The sequence below is a fragment of the Mirounga leonina genome, unplaced genomic scaffold, assembly GCF_011800145.1.
Source record: "Mirounga leonina isolate KUSES-001 unplaced genomic scaffold, KU_Mleo_1.0 Mir_97, whole genome shotgun sequence".
Taxonomy (NCBI): Eukaryota; Metazoa; Chordata; class Mammalia; order Carnivora; family Phocidae; genus Mirounga; species Mirounga leonina.
The window spans coordinates 7,892,244-7,913,856 of record NW_023270889.1 but is presented as its reverse complement, the minus strand read 5'-3'; the positions used below and the strand labels follow the sequence as shown (position 1 = coordinate 7,913,856).

The following is a 21,613-nucleotide window of genomic DNA, read 5'->3' as shown; positions in this document are numbered from 1 at the left end:
AGCTGTTGGTTTTTCTCAGCCACATCACACATGGGGTGGTATCATCTTCAAATTAGGAAGGACAGTTTGATTCTTTGACAACCCAGGCAAGCGGGGAACTAATGAAGGATAATGCCCTATGTTGACAAGTTAATGTCTCAGTGGGGAAGACCAATTAGGAAATGTGTCCTTTAGGGTGCTGCCTATACTTCCAGAATCGATTCAAACAATGTCTTTGTTTGAACTGACATCTCAGGATAATGGATAAAATCCTGAGGCTCTGGAGTCAGATGGCATGGGGTTTGATTACTAGCTCTGCTGTTCGCTGACTATGCAATCTAGGAAAAGCTATTTATTGAACGCCTCCAAATACCCATTTCCTTAATGGGAAGAATGGCAATAATGACAAATGGGGTTGATAACACTGGCAACTCTGTGGAATCGTGGTGAGCGTTAACACGTGATACTTCCGGAAGAATTCCTACCATCGCCCCTAGCAGAGTAACTCCTTGGTAAATACCGGCTGTCTTCTGGCCATCATGGTCTGTCCAAGAAATCACTTACATTTTCCTCACAGATCATGTCCTAGTTTTCAGCACAAAGGACACAGGTCCTATCAATCGTACCACATGATGATAACTGTCAGTTGGGGCACGGGGGTCCACGTACACTACACATAGAAGTGTAAACAAAAACTGTGACTGGTGAATTTGTTCCTGATTCTTCCTAGACCTGGACATAGCCTTTCTCCAGTTTTGGATGTATCCATTCAAATGTATGTCCTTTTCTTTTTCACGTCCATATTGCTCCCATTTGGGGAAGAATATATATTTCTTTTTAATAATTTCTTCCCCACACTCTCTTCTTGCTTTGCTGTGATACTTGCCATCCACTGTAGCATCCTTCAGGTTCTGTCAGCAACAGAAGCTCCTTGGGGAGAGGTTTGCTGTCAGTCACTGCAATCATTCAATCTCAGGGACTGTAACGAGAAAACGAAACCATCTTATCCTGAAGTTTAGAAGAAGCTAAGCTATCACAACCACCACACATCAGAACATAAATGCCTTGTGCTCGCTTCGGCAGCATATATACTAAAATCAGAATGATACAGAGAAGATTGGCATGCCCCTGAGCAAGAACATAAATGTCTCGATTGAGCTTGAAGGGACAGTTTGTCCCCGAAACAAATACTTGGTAAATATAAGTGAGTTTCATAGATAAAGGCAGAGTGGTAATAGGTTAGAATACTGGAATGAGGAAAAAAGGAAAGACATGTAAACTTAATTGAATTTACATTTTCCATGATTGTTTTGTGACTCGGAATATATCAGTCTTGATTGGTAAGTGAAACATGATGAGAAATGTCAAGAAGGTTAACTTTTTTTGAGGGCTTACTATGTGCCAGGCACCATATTAAGTCTTTTATATATATTGTCACAACAATCCAATAAGGTGGAAACTATGGCACCCTCATTTTCCAAGATGAGGGAAAGGAAGTTTAGAGAGGTGAAGTCGCAAGATTACACAGCTAAGAAGGGGCAGATCTAGGGTAAAGTCAAGTAGTATGAATCCAGAAACTTCTCTTTCAACTCCTACACTTTAAAGCCTCTAAATGAAAAGAAAGGAATACTGCCTATCACGCCATTTGAAATCTGGACAATAACCCATTTCACAAAGTAACACTATGAAATGGAACCATTACTCTCCACATGTAAAAATTTAAATGGTTTTGTTTCCAGCCAAAGATTAATGCTGCATTTTAAGGAGAGGAAAGAGAATTTTTTAATTCACTAGGCTTGGACAGTTAGCCCACAAAACATTCAAAATTTGGTGATTGTTCCTAATGAGTATTTTTTTTCTTTCAAGAGCTTAATATTTTTACCGAAAAGGAAGATGAGATTTTCTCCAAGTACTCTAACAACTCTAAAAGGCTGTCTTGAATTTTTCTAATTTTCTAATTTTTCTTATTCTATTTAATTCACAAATTTCCCCTTGCTTCCCCTTCAGTGAATAAACCATAAACCCAATCTTTTTCTAATTGGCTCACAAGCACCATCTGGTGAAGAAGCAGAATAATTACAGAACAGTTCCTGCTGAGGATCACGATTTAATCTGTACTAATTAAACCCAAATGAGCACCATTTTACCCCTGTTCTAAAAGAGAATGAGATTTGTGAAATGCAAACATTATGGCTAAGGTCAAAAATATGCATTCCAAGTTTTGTTGTTGTTTTGAATTTTTAGAAATTGAGAATCAGCTTGCTTTCTATTTCCAATTCCCTTCAGCCTTTCTACTACCAAAGACTATGGGTCCTAAAACAGCATAAAGTGGCACATTTCACTGTACCAACATCCCAGGGTAGTTTTTTTGTTTTTTTAATTTCCTTTTTTTTTTTTTTTTAAGATTTTATTTATTTATTTGACAGAGAGAGACACAGCGAGAGAGGGAACACAGGCAGGGGGAGTGGGAGAGGGAGAAGCAGGCTTCCCACCGAGCAGGGAGCCTGACACGGGGCTCGATCCCAGGACCCTGGGATCATGACCTGAGCCGAAGGCAGACGCTTAACGACTGAGCCACCCAGGCGCCCCCCAGGGTAGTTTTGACATTTCATTTTCTGTATCAGTCCATGCACTACTTTCTTCCTCCCCCCTTTCATTTATCACACTAAAATGACTTTTTTAATATATTCACCTAGCCATTTATCAAGGACAATCTCTGCCCTCAAGAAGCTCACTCTCCAGCAGACGTAGACTTTAGGGAAATAAAATATTACAGGTGTTCTGACAGAGGTAATGTGCTCATAGACTATGTTAATTACAGTGGGTAGTATCCTAGAGAAGAGATATTTTCCATAGTGGCTGGTCAATGGTGTCAAATGCTACAGAGATGTCCAAGAAAATAAAAGAAAAAAAAATGAAGCGGGGGGGAATAGGAGGGGGAGACAAACCATGAGAAACTATGGACTCTGAGAAACAAACTGAGGGTTTTAGAGGGGAGGGGGATGGGGGATGGGTTAGCCTGGTGATGCGTATTAAGGAGGGCATGTATTGCATGGAGCACTGGGTGTTATATGCAAACAATGAATCTTGGAACACTACATCAAAAACTAATGATGTAATGTATGGTGACTAACATAATAAAATAAAATTTAAAAAAAGAAAAGAAACCATTTTCCTCTTACCTGTCATTAGGGCCACATTTTGAGAAATGCTTCTCCAGGTCAATTACTTCCCAGATATTCTAAATTGAAAAATAAACAGCAGTTATCCCTAAGGAAATAAAAGTAGAAGCTTTTGATTTCACAACCCTCAGAGGATTATAAAAACGCTATTCATAAATTGAATATTGGCTAAATCATGATTGCTATTCTTGCTCAACCCATTCAAAGTCAGAATAGCAATGTTAAAATAAAACATAAAGCTCCAACACTTCCTTTTTTCTGCTCACATTAGTAAACCCACTATAAATGATTTTGTTTAATTATTACATATTTTAATGAAGATAGATGTGAGAACTACAAAGTGTATTAAAGCATTATAGTTCTGACTTGTTATGGTGATCACTTTGCAGTGTATACAAATATTAAATCCCTATGTTGTACACCTGAAAATAATATAATGTTATGTGTCAGTTGTACCTCAGTTAAAATGAAGCATTACAGTTCTTCCTTAATAATCCAAAATTGTTCAATTATAGAAGAAAGGGAAGCTTTTAACTCTTATTGCATGGAAAAACAGGAATATTTATGGCAGCCCAGTGATGTTTTTACAAGGCGTGCTAGTACTCATGTGAACTCTTATTAGTTTTCTTGCTTCTGAGAAGGTCTTTATTCGGGGTAAGAATTTAAACGGATAAGGCACTGTAAGGGAGTCCACAATGCTCTAGTAAGACTTAGCTTCAGGATAGCACTCTTAACTTTGATTTCCCCTCTTGAAACACCTCACAGAGCTTTTAGAATGCCATGGGCCTGCTTTCTTGCCTGCAATAGGGCTAAAACACCCAGTCCAGGCACAAAAATGTCTAAAGTAAGAAGGTAAAAGAGAAGTCAATTGTTTAGAATCTCAGTTCACCCATCCATCCATTCATTCTCTTAACACATACATACTGAACACATTCCACGGGTCAGAGTATATTCTAAGTATTGAGAATACTCCAGTGGGCAAAAATCAACAGGATCTCTATCTCCTTGGAGCTTATCGCCCCAGGTGGTATAAATATAATATAATTACATATAAAAAAGGTTAAATTGAAATTGCTCTGAAGAAGGCATTTGGCTCTATGAGCACCTGGAATAGAATAGACTTAATCAGGGGGTTCTGGGACACTTCCATAAGAAAGTATTAACGGAGTCAAGAACTGAAGGAAGAGAAGTAGTTAACTGGATGACAAAATAAGAAGAAAGCCTTGTAGACCGATGTAAATGTGTGGGCAAGGTCCTCAGGCAAGGCAGGGCCAGCTCCTCTCAGCCGCTTCCTGGGAGAGCAAACTAACAAATGAACCCTGGCTCCATGCTGAATGATGGGGAGTGATGTTCTGTGTCCACGGATAGTTGCGCATTCATCCTTGGAGATGGAAATTCTTAGCTTAGAAGGAAAAAAAATCATTATTTAAATAATGTTGAAGTTTCAAGTACCAGGACAGACTGAGAAGGAAGATATTCTGGAGTAAACAGGGTTTCTAACTATCTCCCAACTCATGCCACCTGGAAAAATGACCACCCATGCTCGCACGAGGAAAGGGGAAGTGGAGACAATGAAACGTAATAAGAAGGAATTTAAGGAAAGGGGGAAAGGAGCCATAGTCAGAACTAAGTCGATGCATAGGTTTTTTTCTAAAAAAAAAAAAAAAAAAAGGAGGAGGAACAAAGTCTGTTATTAATACTTTGTCATAGCTGTTTCAATCTTCCATGGCTGTATAATGAACCACCCCCAAACTACAAGCTATTATTGCACAGAATTCTGTTTATTAGGAATTCTGCTCATGCAGCTGCCTTCAGCTGCTAAGTCCAAGACAGCCCCTAATCCTCCAAACTCTCTCCAGATTGCCTCTCATGATTCAGCCCAAGGTTCCTTATAGTATGACCACAAGCTCCCAAAAAGGAACCTTCCAAAAGGTCAAATCCCAATGCACAAGCACTTGTCTAGCCTCTCTCTGTGTGTCACCTGTTAGTGTCCATTGGCCAAAGCGAGGCATGGGGTGAAGCCCAGAGTCAAAGAAGGATTGATTCACATAAGCAAAAACAAGAGCTCTTGGAATTTCTAAAAATGGTGTCCACCTTTCTCTGTATGTGTGCATACTCTAGAACAAAAACATCATGGAAATTTTTAGCCTGCTCCTTTTATCGTACCTGGAAATTCTCTCCACACAACCCCACTCTATGCCAAAAACAAGATAGCTTTTACAAGGGTTTTAATCCCCCTTGTGCTCTTTGGAAAAAAGTACTAATCCATATGAAAGAATCATTCACTGACTTCATCATTTAATCCATTTGCAAAGGTGGTGAAATGTGAGTCATCTAATTTTGATATTTGTTAGGAGAAATGGTTGAAATTATTAAATAAGACACTCGACTACCTGTCATTTCAATTACTTATGCCATCCTAATTCCTTATCACCATTAATGATCACAAATCAGTTACATTAGCATCATGACGTGTTGTGAAGGACTTATACCAGTTAAGTTTCAATCAGGGAAGAAGAACCACAACGAGGGATAGGAAAGAAGAGATTTACTAGGAATGCAACTTGACACGATTGTAGATGCTGGGGAAGAGTGAAAGCCTATGAAAGGCCATTGGCTCTGTTTCTGGCCTGAAGTGACCATCAGTGAGCAGGGTTGACAGCCTGACATGAAGTGGGAGAGAGTGAAGACAAACTGGAAACCTCGTCTTCTCACACTTAACAACACGGGTGACCTGCAGAAGCTGGTGAGCTTCCTGAGTCCGTGTACATAAGCTTTGCCCGGAAAGTTGAGAAGCTGAAGAAAGGGATCCAACAGGAGTGAGAGGAGCTGGGGTCCCAACTGGTGCACAAGGTCAACAAATGGGCCTGGAGATGAGTCCCACGGAGTGGCAGCAGTACCTGGGGGCCCTGAACAAGCCTTCAGAGTGGTATGGCTACCACTTTGCCTGTTCTCCCAAATTTCAGGCAATTTCTCTTGGGGCTAAGCTAGAATCAGACAAGGAAAGAAATTCTAGGAACCGTACTTGCAGATTAGGTAAACTGACACAAAACCACACTGACTATGGTCACCACAGAAACAGGCTTGCTTCTTGCCTGATAGACTGATCTTCTGAGATCAACCCAAAAGTCAAAGAAAGTCCCAGACCTTGAGAAAAGGTAGAGAAAACTAGCACTACTGAGATACCACTGCCCAGTTTCAACTGAATCCACTCTTTCTTGGTAACCTGAGCCTTCTGTAACACAAAGAATAGAGTCAGAGTCCCTCCTTCACAGGCGCTCTGACAAAGATGGGGTAAGGAACAGATTGTGAAAAATACTGGCAATGTTATTTTTTATTTTACTTGAGAGAGCAGCGCGAGGAAAGAGAGATTCGTCAGTACCAAAATTGACAAATGACTATTGAAAGGCAGTAGAAAAAATTTTAAAAACAATGACTATTCCAAGAGCCATGACCCCAAGCATCCTCCCCACAATAACCTGGAAAATGACAGTCCTCTAGCACCAGAGTTTTATTTAAAACAATAACTATGAATTAAAAATCTGTGTTGTGTTACGTATTTGAAGAGAATTATTTCCTTTGAAAAATCTTGATTCAGTGAATTTTCACATGCTATCTCTTCCATTTAAAATGCTTGTTCTCGGACACTTGGGTGGCTCAGTCGGTTAAGCATCTGCCTTCAGCTCAGGTCATGGCCCCACGGTCCTGGGATTGAGTCCTGCTTCGGGCTCCCTGCTCAGTGGGAAGTCTGCTTCTCCCTCTGACTCTCCCCACTGGCTTGTGCTCTCTCTCTCTCTCTCTCACTCTCTTTCTCTCAAATAAATAAAATCTTTTAAAAAATAAAATAAAATAAAATAATGCTTGTTCCTTCCTTATGTGCCTGTCTCTTATTTAGCTTCCAGAATGCTTCTCTGCAAAAGCTCCCCAGAATTCCCTCCTCTTATCCAGGCAACAATCATTCTTTTCTGTGAGCTACCTCCATAACTTGCAAATCATTTAGTTTTTGCACTTCCACCAAATTATAATTTTGCACCCCATACTTCACTGCAAGGGAACATGCCACATATATCTGCTCCCTGGCACAGCACACGGCAAAAAATAAGTAACAGCTAGGCTCATCATTGCCACTTGATCATATATTTTATAGACAGGAAACCCAACCGAGTCAATGGTGGAGGGAATAGATCAAAACATTTCAAGCATAAGCAATTTCCTACAGCACCTTGTAGTCTAGAAAATGTCATTAGTGCTACCATTAACTCTTTTTATGGCTTCTTCCAGTTTAAATTGCAACTCCCTACTCCACATCCCTTCCAAAATTCTCATGCCAATGATCTCGGATTCTTCTTTCCTTTGCCATCCCCTCCCTCCACTTGGAATCTAGAAGAACTACCATAGTTTGGGTTTCACCCACCTCATGAATGCTCCCTCATGAATGTCTCTTTTCTCAGGAGCTTTTCTTCCCCATCTCCCCCAGGCTGAGCAGGGGCTACTTCCTCCTCTCACCCTCTGTTCCACCTGGACAAGCCCTCTCATCCTCCAGACTCTGGTACATTGGAAACACCTATTATGCTAAGCTCTCTACCTGATTGCCCCTTGCTGTCCCTTGCAATCTATTCTAAATTCATACTCAAGTGGTGGCATGAAAATATTAAATCATGGCACTTTTGAACATATTATCTTCTTTGTTCCATTTTGCTCCAATTTCTTTATTTCCGGTGGGCAGGGGAGGAGAATATATTATTCCAGAGGAACAAAAAGTTTATGCGTAAAATAGGAATCATGATATTTACTGAAATGACCAAGCACTTGTAATTTAAGAAGACAAATATAGTTAATTGGCAGAAGATATAGTTCTTGCTGTTCCATCTGCCACAGCGTAATTAGGGGAACATTGTGATGCTTTGTGCTCCAATTTCCCCAGTGAAAATTACAATTAATAACATACACAGAAATCATTATTTAAAAAAAAATTTCATCAGTACAAAAAAAAATTAGACGGGCTATAAATGCTGACTTGTGTTCTTAGAAAGACAATAATTATCAAATGAGCTGTTTCTTTACTTTTCTTTGTTTCAGATGTGCTCCAGATCTGAATGAATGGTTCAACTTTGGCTATAGATTTAATACCAAAGTACTACTGATAAACTAATAGATTAGATGACAGAGCACTTTACATTCCTCACAGGGCAGAGGACCAAATGAAAAACCTTCCCCAAAACAACTCAATGTCTAAATTTTTTAAAATAAAGGTCTCTGAAACTCATAATTCTGTTAATCTCAGGAGAAAACTGGTCCTCAGAATTTCTTTGCTTGAAGCTTTCTAATCAATTCACTTTAAATTATTTAAATAGAGCACTTACTACTTTCTTTGCAGAAATACATTAATATTCTGTTCTCATACAAAAGCTTTTCAAAGTTTCACCCCAAATATAAATCGTAGGAGAAATTCGCCAAAATACATTGAGATGATCACGTCCTCCACCTTGCGTATTCCTTCCTTCCAATTCTATATTGCTTTAAACGAAAGGAATTCAGTTCAGTTATAGAAAATAAAGTCATATTTCGGTACATCTGAGTTTGTGGCCTGGGAGGTGACAATTCACAGCAAAAAGCTATGGCCTGACTGACTGGCTGTTGGGTAGGAAGCTGTGAGAGGTCAAAGCAGACATGGTGGTGTGGTAGCTATGATTCTGGAAAGCAAAACCCTAAAAGGGTTTTGGACAATCTGCTCCAAGCTTCCTTGGTTCTGCTCCTAAGGAAGAAGCAACCCCAGGATTTAAGCTTTTGTGGACGAGGCAGATGGCAGCTTGGAGACAGAATGGGTGGAGAGACAAATCATGACGCGATAGGCAGCAACTTTTGTCATGCCATGTGTGAAAACAGCCGGCACTGCTTTCCTCCCCCAAAGTCACATTTCTTCATGTCATTTTGTAAGTGGTTGGCATCTTCTGGCTGAAATTTCAACTGGGTTTTTTAAAAATATATATTTAAATAGTTTAGTATGACATGGTTCCTCCCTTTTGTGAGTGCCATCTTTTCTTTAGCTATTTCTGCTTGACAAACATCAAGAGTGGTTGAGTGGACCCCGCTACCGTCAGGTCAAGGGCGCCATCTTCTATTGTAGGAGACCCTGAAAACTCACAGGATGCAAACAAGATGGTGCCTAGCACAAAATAAGCACTCAGCTAGTAGCTGCTGTTACTATTACCCACTGAGCTACTAAAATGAGCAAGAGGGGGCACCTGGGTGGCTCAGTCGTTAAGCGTCTGCCTTCGGCTCAGGTCATGATCCCAGGGTCCTGGGATCGAGTCCTGCACTGGGCTCCCTGCTCGGCGGGAAGCCTGCTTCTCCCTCTCCCACTCCCCCTGCTTGTGTTCCTGCTCTTGCTGTCTCTCTCTCTGTCAAATAAATAAATAAAATCTTAAAATAAATGAATGAATAAATAAATAAATAAATAAATAAAATGAGTAAGAGGGCAGAGTCTTTCTATCTGGAATAATAATAATAAAAAAAAAGGTTAAGATAAACTTCCAGATAATGAGTCCTAAACAGAATTCCATGTGGAACACACATAAAAATGTACTTCCTTCCCTCCCCCCCACACCCATGGTAACATACTTATTAAAATGCCTTTATGTTTAATCTAGCAAAAGGTGAGACCCTCCAGAAATGTAGCCATTACCAAGAGTGATTCATTATGTAGAAAACAGTAACACTTTTCATAGTGATGCCATCATCCAACTACTTTTCCTGTATTCACCATTAAAATCCTACCCATTCGTGATGCTTACACAGACAGTATTCTGGGTGAGATGCATGACAGCAAGGACCAAAGCAGTACAGTACTCTAAAATTCTTCCGTGTAGGATAAGATTTTCATAAGATTTTGTCATAGTCTTTGAATGTTCTATTGGTCTCATTTACAATGATGATTCTAATCTTTATATGAGCATGTTTCCAAGTTACTATAATTACACCCAACACTAACGACGCAGTTATCCACAATCAGACACAAAGTGGACCTAAAGTATGTCTAAGCTTCCATGCTCATAGATACCCCAATGGGACAAAACCACAGAGCCGGCTATAATTTGCAAGAACAAAATTTTCCACGAATCAGTAAAGCCCTGAAAGCTTTTAAAGGCCTTTTCTAGGACTGATTTCTGAAGCATAGTGTTCCAGTAAACTCAGAGTAGTGACAAAACATTCTAAGATAAAGCCATGACATTCTGTTTCATCCCTCTGGGAAAGGAGTTATCTCCCTACTGACATAACACAAGGCAGTTACCCAGTCAGACTTTCTCCCATTTCTCTAGAGGTTTAGAGGTGACCTTTCAGTTTGAACCCAGCATATCTGTGTGTGTGTGTGTGTGTGTGTGTAGTAGAGGACTAGAATCCCAAGGTCTGGATGGAATTCACCAGGCACAGACCCTGCTCCATCAGTGTAAGCACTGTACTCTTGTAGAAAGTGCACTCCCAAACTGGAAGAAAGAAGTGGGGGAAGGCAAGGCTGGCTGACAGCGGTTCACTGGCTTTTGGAAAATCGGGTCCAGAGAAGGGCTGATTTAGATAAAAGTTTACTGGCTAAATCTAGTTCTACGCCTTACTGGAGAAGTTTCCAAGTTTTGTTTTTCCTGTGGTAAGCCAAAAACAAAGTAGGTGGATGGGGGAAAAAATGGCCTTATCTGAATTTCTGAATGGTCCATTTCCACGGGTTTTTACTATTCCCTATACATCAGATCACTTTGTGTTGTGCTTTTCATCTTCCCAAATACAACAAGAAGGAGGATGAGAAAGTTCTTAGATCTTACTCTTCTGTCTTTATAATAAATAGGAACACCTCCAACCCCTTGCCCTAAGTTCTCAATTCCTTCTTCACATCTCTCCATCATTGGGAGAAGGAACTAGCCACCATCTTCCCATGTGTCACCTGTGTACCCCAGATCCACATCACCTCAATTCTTCTCAAAGTCTGTGACAACCACTTTTACTCCCCACCATTCTATTGCTGACACATGTACCTCTCCCACACTCATAATCCCCTGAAGTGAGCTAGATCCCTCTCCCCCCACCTTCCATTCCAGCCCCTCATGTCGTTGTTATCCACAATGACCCACCCAACAGAGCCCAAGCACCCAGACGTCTGAAGGGCTGGCTTGGTCTCTGAGCAAAATCTGAAATGTCCAGGGGCAAACTGGACGCCATATCCTTTAGGCTATCTTTTCATTAGTTATTCTTCTTCAGAAATGGGCTTTTGGAAAGAACTGGAAAATAGAGTTCAAAGTTGTGATCTTTGGCAAGAATATGAAGTACAAATATTTTATATAGAATGAGGTAGTCATATGCTTTCACAATCAACAACATAACAGAGATGTAGTATCTCCCCACTACTTGAGTTCCAGCTTTTAAAGTTCTCCATAATCCTAAACTGGCCTTTCTCTACCTATCCATTATGGTTTTCCATTCTTCCCCAAATAAATTATCTACCCAGATCCAACTATCTTTTTCTACCATTATCTTAATCATTGTATGTCAGAGTTTCAAATATTCAACATTCTAATTACTGTCTCATCATCTCCATCACTATTTTATACAAAAGGTTTCCATCCAGAATTACAGTATACACCATGGTAAATGTCTATATAACCACTTAAATAGTGAACAGTTTAATTCCTTAGCCCAATATGTAACTTCTAAAAGTTTAAGAACAACAATCTTAAGAGCTTCAAAATTTCTGCTCCTTTACTACACTAACACTTTTAAAGTTTCACTTAAAGTTTTTTTTCCCCTCCTTGTTAATTAAATTCATCCTTCTTTCCTTTGAGAATCTAAAGAGCAGCAGGAATGTCAAGTTGCTGCCTCTGGAGTATAGGGTTTTGTTTTTTTGTTTTTGTTTTTTTTTTTCTTTTACCATTCTGACCCAATAATATTTGTTGGCAAAGACTCTCAAAAACTGGCAGGAGCTATAAATTAGACATTTGAACTATCTCCCCTAGCTATCCAAAAGAGCTATCCAACTTTCCAGTTCTAAAATGCTTTAACTCATAAGACTTATGCCTTAAGGGACTTGAAAATTTGCCTCTCAGTCAGATGAACACATGGGTTATGAGTTATTAATTACACATAATAAGGCTTTGGGATAGGATAAATTGAACTAAACCCTAAAGCTGACTGATACATAATATATCCCATATTTGTGTTGTATGACAAAACAGCAAAATCTAAAAGTTAGGGCCATGACTTGGATCGATTCAGAAAGGCCAAGGCCCACTATCCAGATTCATTACCAAATACCTAACTGTTATTCCCTGAGTCCATAAACGCCTGAAACGCCCAATGCAGAAAAAGATTAGTCCTCTCTCTCTCACTCCTCTCTATTCCAATCCCTAGAAAAAATAGAGAGAATGATAAAAAGATTTATATGCCAGAAAACTGTCCACAGTTAGACAGAAACATACATATAATGTATTAAAATTTATACATTTACTTATATACATTCTTTACTTAGATGCATAACTTTAAACACAAACTCCCAATTTATGACAAACAAGAGGAAAAAAAGGATTGTTAAAAAGGCCTAAAAGACACATCAACATTAGCCTTTCACTGCCTATGTGTAATTCTTTTTTTTTTTTGGTAACAGCCTCTGAGGTACAATGGATTTTTTAAAAAATTATTTCTAGTTGAATATCAATATATACTGTGAGCAATACAAGAATAAAAAGGAGTCAGACCTTCCAGTTGTATGACTTAGCAGAAAAAAAGAGTAATAAAACAGGATGGATGAAGATTATTTTTGTTGATATTAGACTTTACCATAAATAATCCAAGGCCACCAACTTTTAGGAGTATTACTTTAAGAAATTATGTATCTAAATTCATTTAAGTAGCATAACCAATAAAGTAAAAAAAAAAAAAAAAACCAACTGGATGTTGGTTCAATTCAGTTAACACAACTGAATGACCAAGGACTAGTGAGCAGCAAAGAATGAGGTTCGTACTTTTAAAAATACTTACTATAAACAACAAAAGTAAATAAATCCAAGTATAATTATTTTTAGTTCAAGCTCAATGCAGGAATTATCTCAAAAACAACAACAACAAAAAATCCAAGTTGCTGCTTTCCAGATGTACCTACTACTTTGAGAAAGGGAAAAGGACATAAATAAAGATACTATTTAGTTTTTTCTAGTAGAACTTTCATGATATAATTCAGACTTTAGCTTATTAATGATCTGAGATCCAGTAGCAAATTGCATTTACCACTTAAAAATTAAAAAGGAGTCTTTCCTGCTTTTAAAACATATGTACACAAACACACAAACACACACACACACACAGATTTTAATCTCAGGCACAGCAAAACAGAAGCTGACTACCAAACCAACAGATACTGTGAGTTGTAAACTGAGTAAACACGAGTATAGCAGTAAAAAATTTCACACCAGTTATTTCTCTTTCTGGTTTAGAAATAGTTTTTATGTGTTTATAATTGTTTCGAGAAACTTAGTACCAAATTCGTTAAATAGAGAGGCAGATATTCCAAGTATTCCTCACACATTCACCTATAAGGAGCTTTTGGAACAGTAGCAAAGTCACAAAGAAAATCTACACTTTTACTGCAAAAAGACATGATTTTTACTGGTGCTTAGATAAACAAATAGGTAGCTAAAAAAAAAGTGCCACCATTTTTCTCAAATGTCATCAATTACATAAGACCTCAAAACACACTCTGATTTGGATAAAAAATTCTTGCCAACAGTTAAGAGACTGATTAATTTCATCTCTTTCATAGTAGCAAGTCTTCCCCAGATGTTAGTAACAGGCAGAACTATTCACTTTAGCCCTTTGTTACCAGAGACAATTGCTACATCTCTATGCAAACATGATGAACTCATTTGATTAGTCAAATACTTGAATTCCATTCAAGTGCACTTAATATAGTAATACACAGTATAAATTGATTGAAATTAAAAAAAGATCTGATTGGAAATGGGATTTTTAAAAATACAATACTGATTTCAAATTACATGTTTCATTGGTGTCCTGATGAAACATACAAAGCAAATGATTTGTTCCCAGCATCTCTGAAAGATTATCTAGTCCTTTAATATATTAAAATAGAAGTCAGAAAATACATCCCTGAAACCTAGAATTGGAAGTACAGTTCAAAAAGTTGAAGCCAATTTGATATGGTTAATTCAGATTATGGTTAAATGGTAAGAGGATAGCTCAAAAGTTGACAAAAGTTTCAAATTAGTAACATTTGTTGCAAAAAACATAAATGAAGGTAGCTGTAATGTTTACAGGGTCAGATTTTTCAGATCCATATATATAATGTAAGTACTAAGATCCTAAAGATTTAATTTCTTAAACACTCTGACTACTGCGGAAGAATTTAAAAAAATCCAAATGGATTAGAACTAAAATAAGGCTGTTCTTTCTCCTTTTATAAAATACTTTTGAAATTCATAACACAAAAAATATGCACAGGAAGACATGTAGAATTCTCAATCTTTTTTTTTTACATCAAGGGATCACTGTTCCTGAAAAATCTCCCTGCTTGCTTTGCTTTCTTCAGTCTTCTTTTTCTTCCAAGAGCTTTGCTACAGATGTCTATCAGCTGTATAGAGTGATTACTTTATTTGCCTGTTCCCACAATGGAAGAAGTGGCTTCGTCAGACAACAGCTTGGTCTTTAAAATTTACTTCTGGTAGGATTCTCTCACTTTCGCCTGCAGTGCATCGCAGGTCTTCTTAGCATCGCCTAGAAGCATGGCCGTGTTAGGTTTGTAGAAGATTGGATTGTCCACTGCAGCATAGCCAACACCCAAGGACCTCTTCATAACGATGACCTAAGGAGCAAAGATGAACTGAGAGAGTGAGTGTATTGAACAGACCTGACTGGGACATGACAGACAGGCTGACCCTGCCCTGCCCTAGCTTTGAATGAAGCACATACCACTACTAACTCCTGAGTACACAGACTTCTACAATACACAGGGAGTGCTTGCTTGCTTGCTTTTTTTTTTTTCCTGGTGGTAAATTTTTTATTACGTTTGTTAGTCACCATACAATACATCATTAGTTTTTGATGTAGTGATCCACGATCCATTGTTTGCGTATAACACCCAGTGCTCCATTCAATATGTGCCCTCCTTAATACCCATCACCAGGCTCACCCATCCCCCCATACCCCCTTCCCCTTTAAAACCCTGTTTGTTTCTCAGAGTCCAAAGTCTCTCATGGTTCATTCGTCTCCCCCTCTGATTCCCCCCCCTTCATTTTTCCCTTCCTACTATCTTCTTTTTTTTTAACATATAACGTATTGTTTCAGAGGTACAGGTCTGTGATTCAACAGTCTTACACAATTCCAGGGAGTGCTTTCTTTTTTTTTTTTTTTTTTAAGATTTTATTTATTTATTTGAGAGAGAATGAGAGAGAGCACATGAGAGGGGGAAGGGTCAGAGGGCGAAGCAGACTCCCTGCCAAGCAGGGAGCCGGATGCGGGACTCGATCCAGGGACTCCAAGATCATGACCTGAGCTGAAGGCAGTCGCTTAACCAACTGAGCCACCCAGGTGCCCCAGGGAGTGCTTTCTAAAGGCATGTTTACATTGTATTAACTTTCATTTGCCCTTACTCCTTTCCGTGAGACAAAAATCATGTTAACAATAGTTTATCTATGAATAATAAGATTACAAGAGATTTTCTTCTCAGTGCTTTTCTTCCATAAAGACTATGTAACATTTTCTAGTCAGAAAAATAAGTATCTTTCTCTGAATGGGCTTAAGAGAACAAATTTAGCGTATAAACTTCTGCTACAAATCCTAAGGTAAATGTAGCTGAGTGGGAAAATGGTGTGATTCTTATTCCAACACTTTAAAGTAGATCAGAAGGTTCCAAGACAAAAGCCCAAAGAACAATCTAGCCTGTCACAAGACAGAGCTAATAACTAATATTATGCTCCTACAAAGCAAAATGGAAGAAGTAAGGCTATCTCTAATATTGATGTGTCACAGTCATTTACAATTACATGAATTATGGATGGTGCTATTCAGTTAAATATCAAGTTAGTTCTTAAGGAAATGAAAGCCTTTCTATAGTAGTCTAGGACATGTAATCTATCCAAAAATGAAAGCAATATAAACTTACTTACACTTCACACGCCTTAGTACCATAATGCATTCTGCAAACTCTCAAATATTGATGACCAATGCAATAGTTTTTCATCTACACATGAACAAGTGCATATCTCACCCACCATCAATTTCAAGCTCACATATTTATAATAAAAAGAAACAAAATTAAAGGGAAAGGTACATCACATAATTATGACTGTTAAAATGCAGATCTGACCTGAGAGTGGTAAAGAGACCTGTCCTCCGCCAGGGCAGGGGAAATGTAGAAGCCTCTGAGCTCTCTATAACCCAGCAGTTAGCTTCCACAGAGGTGATGTACGTGAGCACGCCTTGCTTCCTTATGCCATGTTATAGTTTGGATTTCTAAATCACCTTTCTTCTGGACACTCCATAACAACAACAAATTCCCTTTCAAAAAAATTAAATGAAAAAATGTGCTCGTCTTCGTATATGAAGGCGATGATACTGACTCACTGTCCCAGAGGGAAGCCATCTGCTTCACTGGACTCTATCTGGAAGTCAGCCAGGCTCATTCCAAAAGCTCACAGCTCTTTTTTCAGCTGTGGTTACAGATTTTGTTAATCCACCCACATAATATTATCTAGTTCAAATGGTGACCAGGGCATCTACTTGGGTTCTCTGGTGACCACCGAATAGACAGAAGCTGGATACGGAGAGCTGGGCCCTACACCCACTCTAGCTCCTGGGGCTCCCAAAAGGCATCAGTGCTCCTCACCAAGTGAACCAGGACAGCTCTGGGTGCATGTTGTAGGAGACATTTGATTATTAGAATGAAACACAAGTCTGAAACCTTACCTGCTTTGATTTCCAGACCTCGAGGACTGGCATGCCTGCAATAATAGAGTTGGGGTCTTCTTGAGCTGCTGAATTCACAGTGTCATTAGCTCCAATCACAAGAACCAAATCAGTGTCTACATAATAAAGGAAAAAAAGAGTAAATAAAAAACTCAAATGGGTCATTTTCACTTTTTCCAGGCAAATTATAGTGATCTGGACTTTAAAACAATAACAGAAGGTAATATTTATAGGACGCACACTTGTGCCAGACACCATACAAAGAGCTTTATCAGAGAGGCTCGGTAACCTAGCCAATGTCACACAGCTAAAAAGCAGTAGGTCCTGCATCTCAGCCTGAGCACCCTGACAAGCTTGCATTATTATGCTTCCCCTCCCCCCAGGGGATCTGCCTAATCTGACTTTACAGTTTTTTTATTATCTCACAATGATCCTGCCAGTTATATTATTTTATAAGATTTGCATCCCATTTTCATCTTTTAAAATGACCCCCATAAGATGCTATTTTGACGTCTAAAAGAAAATGGTCTAAGGGTCTGTACTGTATTAAAAGCTGGGTCCATAATTCCTGGAACTGGCAGGTTTCACACATAATTTAGCAACAGTGAAATCTGAAAAGGGGCATAAAATGCCCCAAATTCCCTCTTTAAGGACTATAATATAAATTACCTTAGAACTTTGCCAAAAATGCCATGTGAATGTAGATATACACACAACTTCATTATTTTCCTCTAATAAACAGTATTTTTTAAGTTTACAGTGGATACTTGCCAGAGGGAACCGGTTTAATTTTAACAAACACGATCTTGAGCCAAATGTCATTAACATTCAACATCTACCCAACGACAGCCATAAAGCATGGCACCTTATCTAGTGAAGTCCCAGTACTTTAAAGGAAAACAGAAAACTACTTTCTTGATCATGAGTTGGTACAACTGGAAGCCAGTAAAATCTCAGATGCTGACAAGAATTAGACATTAAATTATCAATAGAAGCAATTTTATAAATGAGGAAACTGAGGCTGAGTATCTAGTTCCAAAAGTGGAGTCAGAACCTGGATCCCAAAGCCAGGTCTCTTCAGAGTCCCTCTTCCACTGCCTCCTGAGATTTTCACCACCCTTCCGATCTCCTCCTAGGCCCCAAAACTACCCATGCCGCTCACAAGCCTGTTGTACCTTATTCAGTACTGTCTTTCGTTTATTTCATTTCAACTGCACACCTCCTAGGAGCAGGTTACTCTTCATCAGACTAGTAGGTCTTCAGTAATCCCAAAATTTATGTCCTAAGACATAATTAGGACGAAGAACAAGCTTCACCATCGCCCCCACTACTTACCTGGGAAATCATGGTTGATCTCGTCCATTTCCAACACAATATCATATGGCACCCCAGCCTCAGCCAGCAGCACATTAAGCTGACCAGGCATCCGGCCTGCAACTGGGTGAATTCCAAACCTAGACATAAAACAAATGAACAGTTGGCCTTACATGATGGGCCAAAATGTACAGAGACCCCAACATCACCTCCAAATCTGCACACTTTGTTCTTGGCACCTCAGCTCTTCCTGGTACTAGCCGATCTCTACAAGAGGGGCTAGAACTAATCCAGATATATGCTCAATCTACAAATATTGAAGTTGGAGGTTTAATCTCTCCATATACACAAATGATAACTCCTCTCAAGAAGTAAGTGTAACCTTAGAACCTGACTCTTATGTTTTAAGTACAATGAATTTCCAACATTAGTAAATAATATCACCTTACATTTAATAAGCATTATGTTCTCTCATGATACTTTCTGATAAATCTTGCATCTTTAAAAACTTATGTAAGTCAGCCTGGAATTAAACACTTGCCATGAAAAATCAACATTATTCCATCAAAAGCTGACTCCACATTCAACTTTAACCTCCACGTTCAAAGCTGGAGAAATAAAATATTGTCATGTACAGGAGTTAAAGGCCTCCAATCTTTCTGAGAGTGATATGAAGCATAACTCCGCATCCCATGAGACAATGTGATAGCAACATGCTGGAGTGTTTCAAAGAGAGAGTAAGACACACATCAGAGCTCTACACTTTTATCAAGGCAAAAGAAATCGAAGCATCAAGCAATTTCTTTCAACCGCAACCAAAATGGGATCTTTGGGGTTATTTAATCCAGCTTCTTGCCCATAGTAGTGATCTCTGTCTCCTCAGCACTGAGCACCATGCTTGACACATAGGCAGGGCTCAATAAGAAGTGAGTGAGTGAGTGAGTGAGTGAGTGAGTGAGTGAGTGAGTGAATCCAGAGAAGAAATGCATTTTATGGTAGTTCTTGGCAGGGATCCATCCAACCTCAGCTTAAATACTTTCAGTAACCAGAAACTTACTCCTTCCAGAGGTCTATTCCATTACTAGACAATCCCAAAAATTACATCACACACACACACACACACACACACACACACACGTACACACTCATATCAGCCAAAGAGAACCCCCATCTCATTGCTTTCCAAGGTCTGTAGTTTGGCCATCTGGAGCCTTAATGAGTCTACTCCCTCTTTCATATGTGGACTCCTCTGAGCGCTCCTAGGATGCCTACTAAGCAAAACATCCTCAATTCTTTCAACTATTCAGTGCTGACAGAACCCACTGCTGTCCTAGTCACCTGTTTCTACATTGTCAATATCCAGCTCAAACCTCAGGCCCCCAGAGTGAACACAATATGCTGGATGTGATCTAGATGCATAGGGCACAGCAAGAAAATCCCATCCTGAGATCTTTTACTGACAATGCCCAAGTCTGCATTGGCATTTACAGCCATCACAACACATTGCTGGCTCATACAAAAGTTATGGTCATTTAAGATGCCCTGTTACTTTTCACAGTAACTACTGCCAAATCAGGCCTCCCCATTTTTAACACAGGTTCTGCTAGGAACAGATTAAAGCAACAGAGGAATTGACACCTCCCCAAAAGTAGACCTGAAAAGAGCTTTAAAATGGCCTCTATATTGCCCAAATAGCTGATAATTGATTTTCTACATCTTTAAAAGTGATAATGAAGAGCCTAAATTATTAGGGGTCTTGTAATTGGGAGGGAAAAAAGACATCAAGTGACAAGTATTCTTTTATCAAATTCACTTTTATATCATCTTCCTTCTGGGATCACTAAATGTTCCTAAATAACAATTTATGTTAAAACAAAAACAGAAACCGGGGCTAAAAGGAAACAAAACAGTTACCTCTAAGCAGTTATACAAGAGATCATCGTTTTATTTCTCCTCTTTTTTAAATACATTTTCCCAATTTTCTATGAGAATGTATACTTTTGTGGGGGGATCAAACCATGTCATTGAAGGGTTTCGGAGAAACTTCGAAGGGCTAGGAAGCCAATGAGATCGATGTCCTTGGCCCAGCTGGGATCTTCCCAGTTTCACAGTTGCCAAAAGGAGGAAAACGTACAACTTTTTATGGTGGAAAAAAATTAACTTCATTTGAAATACTTAACTTCATGCTCTCCTATTGTAATGCAATTTACAAATGATTTCTCATCTATTGTTTCATTCTATCCCTAATCATCTTTTAAAAACCTCCATCAAGAATTAGAATGTAGAGCAAGTGATTCAAGCCCAGTCCTCAGTGAAATAAATAAGGCTGTAGAGCTGCATTCCTCTATCTAACAAAAAGAAGCAAGAATGTAGATCTATTTTGGCACAATGGCTAATGCTGGCTCTTCATGAGGTGCTATTCCATTTGTACAACTTTCTCAGTATACAGTTAAGCTGGGATTCAAACTCAGGTCTTTCTGCCTCAAGAGTCTGAACTTTTAACTACTTTATAATACAGTAGTATAGTCAGGCAACTTGAGAGGTTTTTTGCTTAGTTAACAGCTCCAGTTTACTAGTTATGTTGATGTCGAGCAGGTTACTTAAGGACTCTCTGTGTCTCAGTTTTCCCACAGAGTAGTAACCAGCTGTTACTATAAGCCCACATCCTGCCAAGGGCTACAGAAAACTCTGCATAGAACAGGCTTGAGAAATACCTATTTATCTCTGCTTGAAGGAGTTCCAAAAATCCAATTCACAGTGTTCTTTGAGAATAATTGAGAGCCCAGAAAGTTTCAACAATGCTAAGGGCTATAAAACAAAATAAATATCTGCATGAACAAATAGACACAGGAGAAAAATGTGTCTCAGTATACAAAGTATCTACCACAATGTATAACTTTTACGAGAACCTGCTGAATGCTGGGGAAGTCTATTCTGAAAAATTACTCAGGGTGGGAGTTAGAAATTACCTGGACAGAATGAACTATTTCATCTCTTTCAACTACTTCATCATCTTTCCCCCTCAGTGGGCTAGCTGTAGTTTTATTCTAGTGAAAATAAAATTAAGGGCAGTCATTAGTTCACTCCAGACCACGGTCACCCAAACTCACCACCTCATAAGACTTTAAGTTCTTCAACCACAAATTCTCCTGTCATTTTGGGGATTTTAACAGTTCGAC

At 38.9% G+C, this 21,613-nt stretch overlaps 1 protein-coding gene and 1 non-coding gene across 6 annotated transcripts in view; one reads left to right on the top strand and one right to left on the bottom strand.

Annotated features, from left to right (window-relative positions):
- Positions 1–1,046: 1,046 nt before the first annotated feature.
- LOC118006581 lies at positions 1,047–1,152 on the top strand. Its single transcript, XR_004678118.1, has one exon. It is a non-coding gene; the product is annotated as a U6 spliceosomal RNA (small nuclear RNA).
- Positions 1,153–13,621: 12,469 nt separating this feature from the next.
- Positions 13,622–21,613, bottom strand: part of LOC118006538 (NAD(P) transhydrogenase, mitochondrial) — a 92,064-nt gene continuing 84,072 nt past the window's right edge. For 4 of the 5 annotated variants that reach the window (XM_034999230.1, XM_034999227.1, XM_034999226.1 and 1 more), the window contains exons 20-22: positions 18,456–18,574; positions 17,121–17,236; positions 14,869–15,018 (exon numbers count right to left, since the gene is read on the bottom strand). In XM_034999230.1, the coding sequence (XP_034855121.1) occupies positions 14,869–15,018; positions 17,121–17,236; positions 18,456–18,574 (385 nt within the window). Of the gene's footprint in view, positions 15,019–17,120; positions 17,237–18,455; positions 18,575–21,613 lie in introns of all 5 variants that reach the window. The other variant, XM_034999231.1, reaches the window with a different exon arrangement.